This window comes from Salmo salar, chromosome ssa22, assembly GCF_905237065.1.
Source record: "Salmo salar chromosome ssa22, Ssal_v3.1, whole genome shotgun sequence".
NCBI classification, from domain to species: Eukaryota; Metazoa; Chordata; class Actinopteri; order Salmoniformes; family Salmonidae; genus Salmo; species Salmo salar.
In genome coordinates this window covers 58,465,158-58,477,712 of record NC_059463.1, presented here as the reverse complement: position 1 = coordinate 58,477,712, position 12,555 = coordinate 58,465,158, and the positions used below count along the sequence as shown (strand labels likewise).

At 46.3% G+C, this 12,555-nt stretch overlaps 1 protein-coding gene across 1 annotated transcript in view; it reads right to left on the bottom strand.

The window, feature by feature from the left end:
• The window catches only part of vgll4b (vestigial-like family member 4b), a 192,360-nt gene that overhangs the window by 178,019 nt on the left and 1,786 nt on the right, over positions 1-12,555 (bottom strand). Inside the window, exon 2 of the mRNA XM_045705821.1 lies at positions 10,750-10,826. Within this exon, the coding sequence (XP_045561777.1) occupies positions 10,750-10,813 (64 nt within the window). The 5' untranslated portion in view covers positions 10,814-10,826. The remainder of the gene's footprint in view (positions 1-10,749; positions 10,827-12,555) is intronic.

The following is a 12,555-nucleotide window of genomic DNA, read 5'->3' as shown; positions in this document are numbered from 1 at the left end:
GCGCTGTGGGTGGCTACATGCATCGCCAGCAGTATAAGATGTTTGACGAGCAGGTGTCCACATACTTTTGTTGATGTAGTGTAGACTAGCTCACACAACACCAAAATGGATACTTGTATTAATAGTTTCCAGTGAGTACAACATTCTACTGTAAAATGTTATTGAAAATGTCTCTCTTGTCGTGATGTGCGTTTTGTCCTATATTTCTTTTTATTATTATTTATTTGTTGACCCCCCCCCCCGTCCCTGCAGGAGGCTTTTTGCCTTTTGGGAGGCCGTCATTGTAAATAAGAATTTGTTCTTAACTGACTTTCCTGGTTAAATTAAGGTTAAAAAGGTTTTTAAAAAACGTATATCTTGGTAACAACAGAAAGCCTTACTGTCTAAGATTTGTTTTGCGCGTACAGCAAACTGCAAGTAGCATTGTTTTAGTTACTTGTAGAACTAGCATTTCGCTAGCATTCACTATGGGATTTTACATGTAGTTGTTAGCATTGTTTTAGTTACTTGTAGAACTAGCATTTAGCTAGCATTCACTATGGGATTTTACATGTAGTTGTTAGCATTGTTTTAGTTACTTGTATAACTTGATGAGCTGAGATGCCTGTCCTGCAAATAGTTATGTCAGAGACTATAAAAAAAGTTTGCATGCATTCCTTAGCATTTAGCTAGCATTCACTATGGGATTTTACATGTAGTTGTTAGCATTGCTAACCTTATGACAATCTAGATACCGCCTAAGGGATAAAGTTGGGCCAGGGAACATCTCCCATCAGTGTTCTTAGCAGAAGTAGTGTAGCGTAGTCACAGAGTTTGTAAACCCAGAGGCACAACATCGCAGGAACACTTGTGAAACAGAACAGGCCGGGGTTTGGGATTTAAGAGGTCAATGAGAGAAGTAAAACAAAAATCTTCCTCAATTGTTAATTTTCTCTAAATCTAAATCAAATGTATTTATATAGCCCTTCTTACATCAGCTGATATCTCAAAGTACTGTACAGAAACCCAGCCTAAAACCCCCAAACAGCAAGCAATGCAGGTGTAGAAGCACGGTGGCTAGGAAAAAACTCCCTAGAAAGGCCAAAACCTAGGAAGAAACCTAGAGAGGAACCAGGCTATGAGGGGACACAACCTAGATTTGAGCCAATGTCTTAAGTAGTGGAACATTTTATTACTCCAACCTCCTGAAAAAGTGACACACTTTTTACTGGGAGAAGCAGTTTCTTCCCATCTTCATACTGTACTGTCTTTGGTGTAGAGTAGAGTATTGTAGAATATAGTAGAGTAGAGTATTGTAGAATATAGTAGAGTAGAGTATTGTAGAATATAGTAGAGTATTGTAGAATATAGTAGAGTAGAGTATTGTAGAATATAGTAGAGTATTGTAGAATATAGTAGAGTAGAGTATTGTAGAATATAGTAGAGCAGAGTATTGTAGAATATGATCTGTGCTATGGGGCTGTGCTCTGGGCTATGGGGCTGTGCTCTGGGCTCTGGGGTTGTGCTCTGGGCTATGGGGCTGTGCTCTGGGCTATGGGGCTGTGCTCTGGGCTATGGGGCTGTGCTCTGGGCTATGGGGTTGTGCTCTGGGCTATGGGGCTGTGCTCTGGGCTATGGGTTTGTGCTCTGGGCTATGGGGTTGTGCTCTGGGCTATGGGGCTGTGCTCTGGGCTATGGGGCTGTGCTCTGGGCTATGGGGCTGTGCTCTGGGCTATGGGGCTGTGCTCTGGGCTATGGGGCTGTGCTCTGGGCTATGGGGTTGTGCTCTGGGCTATGGGGCTGTGCTCTGGGCTATGGGTTTGTGCTCTGGGCTATGGGGTTGTGCTCTGGGCTATGGGGTTGTGCTCTGGGCTATGGGGTTGTGCTCTGGGCGGGCTGTGCTCTGGGCTATGGGGTTGTGCTCTGGGCTATGGGGTTGTGCTCTGGGCTATGGGGTTGTGCTCTGGGCTATGGGGTTGTGCTCTGGGCTATGGGGCTGTGCTCTGGGCTATGGGGCTGTGCTCTGGGCTATGGGGCTGTGCTCTGGGCTATGGGGCTGTGCTCTGGGCTATGGGGCTGTGCTCTGGGCTATGGGGCTGTGCTCTGGGCTATGGGGCTGTGCTCTGGGCTATGGGGCTGTGCTCTGGGTCTGTGCTGCTGAGGTCTATTGTGGAAACAGGTCATCTGTATTGTGTTGGGACAAAGAGACCACGCACAACCACAACACAGTGGCATCATCAGCCCAGGGAGAACAAAAGGCCAGCAGGGGACATGGGGAGAAGGCCAGAGGAGCTCTCACTATGTTCCCATGAGTCTGCATCTCAAATGGCACCCTATTCCCTATATAGTGCACTACTTTAGACCAGGGCCCTATATAGTGCACTACTTTAGACCAGGACCCTATATAGTGCACTACTTTAGACCAGGGCCCTATATAGTGCACTACTTTAGACCAGGGCCCTGTATAGTGTACTACTTTAGACCAGGACCCTATATAGTGCACTACTTTAGACCAGGGCCCTATATAGTGTACTACTTTAGACCAAGGCCCAATATAGTGTACTACTTTAGACAGGCCCTTATAGTGTACTACTTTAGACCAAGGCCCAATATAGTGTACTACTTTTGACGAGGGCCCTATATAGTGTACTACTTTAGACCAAGGCCCAATATAGTGTACTACTTTTGACCAAAGCCCTGCTGTCCATCTTTCTCCCTCCCTTTATGTCTATCTCTATATCAGTGGTTAGAGCGTTGGACTAGTAACCGAAAGGTTGCTGGATTGAATCCCCCGAGCTGACAAGGTATAAATATGTCATTCTGCCCCTGAACAAGACAGTTAACCCACTGTTCCCTGATAGGCCGACAGTTAACCCACTGTTCCCCGGTAGGCTGACAGTTAACCCACTGTTCCCTGGTAGGCCTACAGTTAACCCACTGTTCCCCGGTAGGCCTACAGTTAACCCACTGTTCCCTGATAGGCCGACAGTTAACCCACTGTTCCCCGGTAGGCTGACAGTTAACCCACTGTTCCCTGGTAGGCCTACAGTTAACCCACTGTTCCCTGATAGGCTGACAGTTAACCCACTGTTCCCTGGTAGGCTGACAGTTAACCCACTGTTCCCCGGTAAGGCTGACAGTTAACCCACTGTTCCCCGGTAGGCCTACAGTTAACCCACTGTTCCCCGGTAGGCTGACAGTTAACCCACTGTTCCCCGGTAGGCTGACAGTTAACCCACTGTTCCCCGGTAGACCTACAGTTAACCCACTGTTCCCCGGTAGGCTGACAGTTAACCCACTGTTCCCCGGTAGGCTGACAGTTAACCCAGTGTTCCCCGGTAGACCAACAGTTAACCCACTGTTCCCCGGTAGGCTGACAGTTAACCCAGTGTTCCCCGGTAGGCCTACAGTTAACCCAGTGTTCCCCGGTAGGCCTACAGTTAACCCACTGTTCCCTGATAGGCTGACAGTTAACCCAGTGTTCCCCGGTAGGCCTACAGTTAACCCAGTGTTCCCCGGTAGGCCGGCAGTTAACCCAGTGTTCCCCGGTAGGCCGACAGTTAACCCAGTGTTCCCCGGTAGGCCGACAGTTAACCCAGTGTTCCCCGGTAGGCCGACAGTTAACCCAGTGTTCCCCGATAGGCCGGCAGTTAACCCACTGTTCCCCGGTAGGCTGACAGTTAACCCAGTGTTCCCCGGTAGGCTGACAGTTAACCCAGTGTTCCCCGGTAGGCTGACAGTTAACCCAGTGTTCCCCGGTAGGCTGACAGTTAACCCAGTGTTCCCCGGTAGGCTGACAGTTAACCCACTGTTCCCTGATAGGCTGACAGTTAACCCAGTGTTCCCCGGTAGGCTGACAGTTAACCCAGTGTTCCCCGGTAGGCTGACAGTTAACCCAGTGTTCCCCGGTAGGCTGACAGTTAACCCAGTGTTCCCCGGTAGGCTGACAGTTAACCCACTGTTCCCCGGTAGGCTGACAGTTAACCCAGTGTTCCCCGGTAGGCCTACAGTTAACCCAGTGTTCCCTGATAGGCTGACAGTTAACCCAGTGTTCCCTGATAGGCTGACAGTTAACCCACTGTTCCCTGGTAGGCTGACAGTTAACCCAGTGTTCCCTGATAGGCTGACAGTTAACCCACTGTTCCCTGATAGGCTGACAGTTAACCCACTGTTCCCTGATAGGCTGACAGTTAACCCAGTGTTCCCCGGTAGGCTGACAGTTAACCCAGTGTTCCCCGGTAGACCAACAGTTAACCCAGTGTTCCCCGGTAGGCTGACAGTTAACCCAGTGTTCCCCGGTAGACCAACAGTTAACCCACTGTTCCCTGATAGGCTGACAGTTAACCCACTGTTCCCTGATAGGCTGACAGTTAACCCAGTGTTCCCCGGTAGACCAACAGTTAACCCAGTGTTCCCTGATAGGCTGACAGTTAACCCACTGTTCCCTGATAGGCTGACAGTTAACCCACTGTTCCCTGATAGGCTGACAGTTAACCCACTGTTCCCTGATAGGCTGACAGTTAACCCAGTGTTCCCTGATAGGCTGACAGTTAACCCAGTGTTCCCTGATAGGCTGACAGTTAACCCAGTGTTCCCTGATAGGCTGACAGTTAACCCAGTGTTCCCTGATAGGCTGACAGTTAACCCAGTGTTCCCTGATAGGCTGACAGTTAACCCAGTGTTCCCTGATAGGCCGACAGTGTAAATAAGAATTTGTTCTAACTGACTAGCCTAGTTAAATAAAGGTTAAATAGAAATAAAAAAAGTTGCCACCTGCTAGTTGTTCTGTGTGTGGAGTAGGGCTTACCCTATTTAGTCGATGGTTTGGTTGATAGGCTCTTGGTTGACCAATATATACATCTTTTTTTTAATAGTCAAGCCGTGGAAAATGTAAAGTACCAGTCAAAAGTTTGGACACACCTACTCATTCCAGGGTTTTTCTTTATTTTTTCACTATTATCTACATTGTAAAATAATAGTGAAGACATCAAAACTAGGAAATAACACATATGGAATCATGTAGTAACCAAAAAAGTGTTAAAATATATATTTTATATTTGCGATTCTTCAAAGTAGCCACCCTTTGCCTTAATGACAGCTTTGCACACTCATGGCTCCAGGCTGTGTAAGGGCTATTTGACCAAGAAGGAGAGTGATGGAGTGCTGCGTCAGATGACCTGGCCTCCACAATCACCCGACCTCAACACAATTGAGATGATTTGGGATGAGTTGGACCGCAGAGTGAAGGAAAAGCAGCGAACAAGTGCTCAGCATATGTGGGAAGTCCTTCAAGACTGTTGGAAAAATAATTCCAGGTGACTACCTCATGAAGCTGGTTGAGAGAATGCCAAGAGTGTGCAGCCCTAGTGTAGAGTGACGAGTCCATGGAAAGCTTCAGGGCCCAGTCTCTCTGTGCAGATCTAGGATCAGTTTAGACTTTTAGCTTATAATGAATAACTCAAGACTATATGGACAGGAGGGACCTGGCTCTAGATCAACAATCCTACTCTTACCTGAGTCTCTTTGTGAATACCAGCCCTCTGATCTTCAGTGGTAGAGTTTCTATCAGACAGGCCTGGAATCCATGTGTAGATGGTTGTTCGTCCTGTTTGAATGGACGAGTGTCTGCCAGGCCATGCTTCTGTCTGGCTCTGGGAACCGAGTATGGTAGCTTGGTGGTGGCGAGAGCACCACTCTGGTCTTCTCATGTCTCCTGTATTGGTGGTGGCGAGAGCACCACTCTGGTCTTCTCATGTCTCCTGTATTGGTGGTGCTGAGAGCACCACTCTGGTCTTCTCATGTCCCCTGTATTGGTGGTGGTGTGAGCACCACTCTGGTCTTCTCATTTCTCCTGTATTGGTGGTGGTGAGAGCACCACTCTGGTCTTCTCATGTCTCCTGTATTGGTGGTGCTGAGGGCACCACTCTGGTCTTCTCATGTCCCCTGTATTGGAGGTGGTGAGAGCACCACTCTGGTCTTCTCATGTCCCCTGTATTGGTGGTGCTGAGAGCACCACTCTGGTCTTCTCATGTCCCCTGTATTGGTGGTGCTGAGAGCACCACTCTGGTCTTCTCAAGTCTCCTGTATTGGTGGTGGTGAGAGCACCACTCTGGTCTTCTCATGTCTCCTGTATTGGTGGTGGTGAGAGCACCACTCTGGTCTTCTCATGTCTCCTGTATTGGTGGTGGTGAGAGCACCACTCTGGTCTTCTCATGTCTCCTGTATTGGTGGTGGTGAGAGCACCACTCTGGTCTTCTCATGTCCCCTGTATTGGTGGTGCTGAGAGCACCACTCTGGTCTTCTCATGTCTCCTGTATTGGTGGTGGTGAGAGCACCACTCTGGTCTTCTCATGTCTCCTGTATTGGTGGTGGTGAGAGCACCACTCTGGTCTTCTCATGTCTCCTGTATTGGTGGTGCTGAGGGCACCACTCTGGTCTTCTCATGTCTCCTGTATTGGTGGTGGTGAGAGCACCACTCTGGTCTTCTCATGTCATGCTTCTCAATATCTGAGTCCCAAATGGCACCCTATTCCCTTTATAGTGCACAACTCTCATTTTAATATTTGTTTTTTTTTTAATCTAAACTTTATTTAACTAGGCCAGTCAGTTAAGAACAAATTCTTATTTTCAATGACAGCCTAGGAACAGTGGGTTAACTGCCTTGTTCAGGGGCAGAACGACAGATTTTTACCTTGTCAGCTCGGGGATTCCCATCTTGCAACCTTTCGGTTACTAGTCCAACACTCTAACCACTAGGCTACCTGCCACCACTACACTCTAACCACTAGGCTACCCTGCCGCCCCAAGAAGATGAAAAAAAGTATTGCAAGAAACACAGACCACCCCTGCAGAAGTACTTAAAATACAAATAGAATATAAAACCCTGAATGAAAGTGCATTTTCTTTCTTCCTGCTAGTGAGTGTTGAGCTGCCTGTCTGTACTCCTAGCTCTAGCCAGACTGCCTGTCTGTACTCCTAGCTCTAGCCAGACTGCCTGTCTGTACTCCTAGCTCTAGCCAGACTGCCTGTCTGTACTCCTAGCTCTAGCCAGACTGCCTGTCTGTACTCCTAGCTCTAGCCAGACTGCCTGTCTGTACTCCTAGCTCTAGCCAGACTGCCTGTCTGTACTCCTAGCTCTAGCCAGACTGCCTGTCTGTACTCCTAGCTCTAGCCAGACTGCCTGTCTGTACTCCTAGCTCTAGCCAGACTGCCTGTCTGTACTCCTAGCTCTAGCCAGACTGCCTGTCTGTACTCCTAGCTCTAGCCAGACTGCAGGCCTGCTGAGAAGGATTTGCTGCTGCTTAATCTAGGAAGGAATTTTCTAGCCAGTATTGAAGCATGATTATGTGTTGATACAGCCATAAGGAGTGACTGTAAGGCCTAGGGCTTGGGTAGGACTGGGGTAGGGCTTTCACGATACCGGAATTTTGACTTTGATACTGATACCAAGTTTAGTAGCACAATACTTGATATCAAAACGATACCACGGTCAGAAAACCAAAAGCGTATTAGCAAAGTCACAGAAGGGCCATTTCTTGTTGTTGTATGCATGAATGAAGCAATTAATGAATCAATTATATTTGACTTTGGTAAAAAAATATATATATAACTAAACAACAACATTGTGTGTGTGTGTGTGTGTGTGTGTGTGTGTGTGTGTGTGTGTGTGTGTGTGTGTGTGTGTGTGTGTGTGTGTGTGTGTGTGTGTGTGTGTGTGGATCCGCTTTAACATTGCGGATAGATTGTAGCTTCCATCAATGTAATTATCAACTTCATTTACAATCCCCCATATAACACACCACACAGACAGACAGACAGACAGACAGACAGACAGACAGACAGACAGACAGACAGACAGACAGACAGACAGACAGACAGACAGACAGACAGACAGACAGACAGACAGACAGACAGACAGACACACAGTACCAGTCAAACGTTGACACACCTACTCATTCAATGGTTTTTCTTTATTTTTACTATTTTCTACATTGTAGAATAATACTGGAGACAACTATGAAATAACACATATGGAATCATGTAGTAACCCAAAAAAGTGTTCATCAAAATATATTTTATATTTGAAATTCTTTAAAGCAGCCACCCTTTGACTTGATGACATCTTTGCACACTCTTGGCATTCTCTCAACCAGCTTCACCTGGAATGCTTAAGGCGTTCCCACATATGCTGAGCACTTGTTGGCTGCTTTTCCTTCACACCGTGGTCCAACTCATCCCAGACCATTTCAATTGGGTTGAGGTCAGGTGATTGTGGAGGCCAGGTCATCTGATGCAACAATCCATCACTCTCCTTCTTGGTCAAATAGCCCTTACACAGGCCTGGAGGTGTGTTGGGTCATTGTCCTGCTGAAAAATAAATGATAGTCCCACTAAGTGCAAACCAGATGGGATGGCGTATCGCTGCAGAATGCTGTGGTAGCCATGCTGGTTAAGTGTGCCTTGAATTCTAAATAAATCACAGACAGCATTACCAGCATAGCACCCCCCACACCATCACACCACCTCCTCCATGCTTCACGGTGGGAACCACACATGCGGAGATCATCTGTTCACCTACTCTGCGTCTCACAAAGACACGGCGGTTGGAACCAAAGATCTCAAATTTAGACTCCTCAGACCAAACGACAGATTTCCACCGGTCTAATGTCCATTGCTCATGTTTCGTGGCTCAAGCAAGTCTCTTCTTCTTATTGGTGTCCTTTAGTAGTGGTTTCTTTGCAGCAATACGACCATGAAGGCCTGATTCACACAGTCTCCTCTGAACAGTTGATGTTGAGATGTGTCTGTTACTTGAACTCTGCGAAGTATTTATTTGGACTGTAATCTGAGGTGCAGTTAACTAATGAACTTGTCCTCTGCAGCAGAGGTAACTCTGGGTCTTCCTTTCCTGTGGCGGTCCTCATGAGAGCCAGTTTCATCATAGCGCTTAATGGTTTTTGCGACTGCACTTGAAGAAACTTTAAAGGTTCTTGAAATGTTCAGGATTTTCTGACCTTCATGACTTAAAGTAATGATGGACTGTCGTTTTTTCTTATTTGAGCTGTTCTTGCCATAATATGGACTTCGTCTTTTACCACATAGGGGATCTTCTGTATACCACTCCTACCTTGTCACAAAGAAATTCCACAAATTTACTTTTAAAAAGGCACACCTGTTAATTGAAAGGCATTCCATGCCAAGAGTTTGTAAAGCTGTCATCAAGGCAAAGGGTGGCTACTTTGAAGAATCTAAAATATATTTTGATTTGTTTAACACTTTTCTGGTTAGTACATGATTCCATATGTGTCATTTCATAGTTTTGATGTCTCCACTATTATTCTAGACACAGATCTGTTAGAGGCTGATCTTGACTGGGAGAGACGTGAGGCAGAGGAGACACACAGTCGATTAGAGGCTGATCTGGACTGGGAGAGACATGAGGCGGGAACAGGAGAATGGTAGGACTGGGACAGGGAAAAAAGATAGGTCCAGGCAAGGCTAGCAATAGGGCCAGGGTTAGAGGCTGATCTGGACTGGGAGAGACATGAGGCGGGAACAGGAGAATGGTAGGACTGGGACAGAGAAAAAAGATAGGTCCAGGCAAGGCTAGCAATAGGGCCAGGGTTAGAGGCTGATCTGGACTGGGAGAGATGGGAGACGGGAACAGGAGAATGGTAGGACTGGGACAGGGAAAAAAGATAGGTCCAGGCTAGGCTAGCAATAGGGCCAGGGTAGGGCCAGGGTTAGAGGCTGATCTGGACTGGGAGAGACGTGAGACGGGGGAGACGAAAGGAATGGATAAAGTTTGTGTGACAATCAGCTTTGTAATCAGCACTACTTTGCATACAAGGGTTGCGTACCGAACCGTTTCTCATGTTCTAGTATAGAAAATTGTACAGAGGTTTTGGGTATACTGTGCAACACTAGTAGGGCAGGACTGGGACAAGGACAGGAGAATGGTAGGACTGGGACAGGGGAAAGAAGCTAGGCCACGGTAGGGCCAGGGTAGGACTAGACTAGGGTAGGTCCAGGGTAGGACTAGGATAGGGCCAGGGTAGAACTAGACTAGAGTAGAACTAAACTAGGATAGAACTAGACTAGAATAGGGCCAGGGTAGAACTAGACTAGGGTACAACTAAACTAGTATAGGGCCAGCGTAGGTCAAAGGTAGGACTAGGAAAGGGCTAGGATAGGGCCAGGCTAGGGTAGGGCCAGGGGTAAGGTAAGGGGCTGGGGCCAAGGCAAGGCCAGTAGTAGGTCTAAGGCCATGCCAGTGCCTACTCAACAGGGTCCTGATGGCAGTTGCATGTGGTAATCCTAATTTGCCTAGCTACATACAGTATAACGAGCACTTCCCACAAATAGTCACCATTATCTGACCAGAGACAGTAGCTTAGAGGCTCAAGTATATCAGACACCATTATCTGACCAGAGACAGTAGCTTAGATGTTCAAGTTTATCAGACACCATTATCTGACCAGAGACAGTAGCTTAGATGCCAAGTTATCAGACACCATTATCTGACCAGAGGCAGTAGCTTAGATGTACAAGTTTATCAGACACCATTATCTGACCAGAGACAGTAGCTTAGAGGCTCAAGTATATCAGACACCATTACCTGACCAGAGGCAGTAGCTTTAGAGGCTCAAGTATATCAGACACAAAAGCCCGACGGCACACACACACACACACACACACACACACACACACACACACACACACACACACACACACAGTTCTTCCCAGATACTGTATTAGGAGCAAACTTACGTTTCTCATCATCTGCATGCACTAACGACGCAGCTCTTGACAGAACATCCAAAGGCGTCTCCATTCTTCACAACAACCTGAAAAGAAAGATTTAGATTTAGATTAACTGTAATCTTTATGGACTATGACGAAAATGGACTACATGCTTACTATAGCGTTTCACGTAGTGTTTCACGTTTAACCATTTCTTATTACTGTGTTATAACATGCTCCAAGCAGGATGCAGTATTTACCAGTGTCTCGTGTCTTGCAGAATGTGTAATTTGTACCCACTAACAGAACTCATGTGTCGGTTGGTACCGTTATCCTGACAGAACCGATGAATGAAGTAGTGAAACTCATTGATCCAGTCGAGGCTCATCCTACTCAAACATAAAAGTTATCCTTCATAGATAAAACTATACTAAATATAGTCACGTCACCAAATACCTGATTAAAACACAATGTTTTGCAATGAAGGTCTACAGTAGTCTCAACAGCACCCTCTAGGGTTAGCGCCACGGTATAGCCGGAGTTGAGGAATTTCACATTCTCCTCTGGCTGCGAAGCCTCCGATGCAATACTATAGAGGCTTGTGGTTCTAGCTCCCATTGACCTGCATAGTAATGGACGGCTTCCTCCCCTTGCAATGCACAAGTATGATTTAGAAGCGTGCTTAGCTCAAAACGTGACATACGCACTTTTTGCCTGCTGGCTGGCTGCGCACTACCACCAGAAAAATAGGGAGCTCAATTAAATCAGAGACAGAACATATTAAAGTAAGTAAGTAAAAAAAATATATATATATTATTAGCTAGTTAGCTACAGTACGCCGCTTTACAGGCTAACTCAAATAAGCTGCTAGCTAGCAAGCTAGCTAACTTTACAAACTGTTTAGCCAAGTTAATGAAATATAAATCAGCTAGCTAATTTCCAGCTGTCAGGTAGAGTTCCAGTCCCTAGCATGGAAAACTTTGAGGAAGGAGAGATAACAGAATTAAAAATTATATTTTAATGACTCTTGGAAGATTAGTTCACATAAGGACTAAAAGAGATCCTAATAAAATAAAATCAAACAACAACATATTATTCAGTGCTGTCGAATTTGAGTAAAATGAAGCCTGTTTCTTCGGATTATTCTTTCGTCATACATGGAAATGATGGAGTGAGATACCAATGAATGTCCCAAACCTGAGACTTAGGGAATATCCTATTTACCATGGATTATGTGTACCAATGTTAGCACAAAAAATACAGTTAAACATCACACGCAATGTATAAACCAATTATAATTGGAGCAGACCAACCCTGCTGGAGGTCTGCTGGGTGTGCTGGGTTAGGTTCCAGCCCTGCAATAACACACCAAATTCAACTTATCAAATCTAGTGAGTTGATAATCATGTGTATTATTGCTGGTCTGGAATAGAAGTCTTCTCCCCCAGTAGATCTATTACTGGTCTGGAATAGAAGTCTGCTCCCCCAGTAGATCTATTACTGGTCTGGAATAGAAGTCTGCTCCCCCAGTAGATCTATTACTGGTCTGGAATAGAAGTCTGCTCCCCCAGTAGATCTATTACTGGTCTGGAATAGAAGTCTGCTCCCCCAGTAGATCTATTACTGGTCTGGAATAGAAGTCTGCTCCCCCAGTAGATCTATTACTGGTCTGGAATAGAAGTCTGCTCCCCCAGTAGATCTATTGCTGGTCTGGAATAGAAGTCTTCTCCCCCAGTAGATCTATTACTGGTCTGGAATAGAAGTCTGCTCCCCCAGTAGATCTATTACTGGTCTGGAATAGAAGTCTGCTCCCCCAGTAGATCTATTACTGGT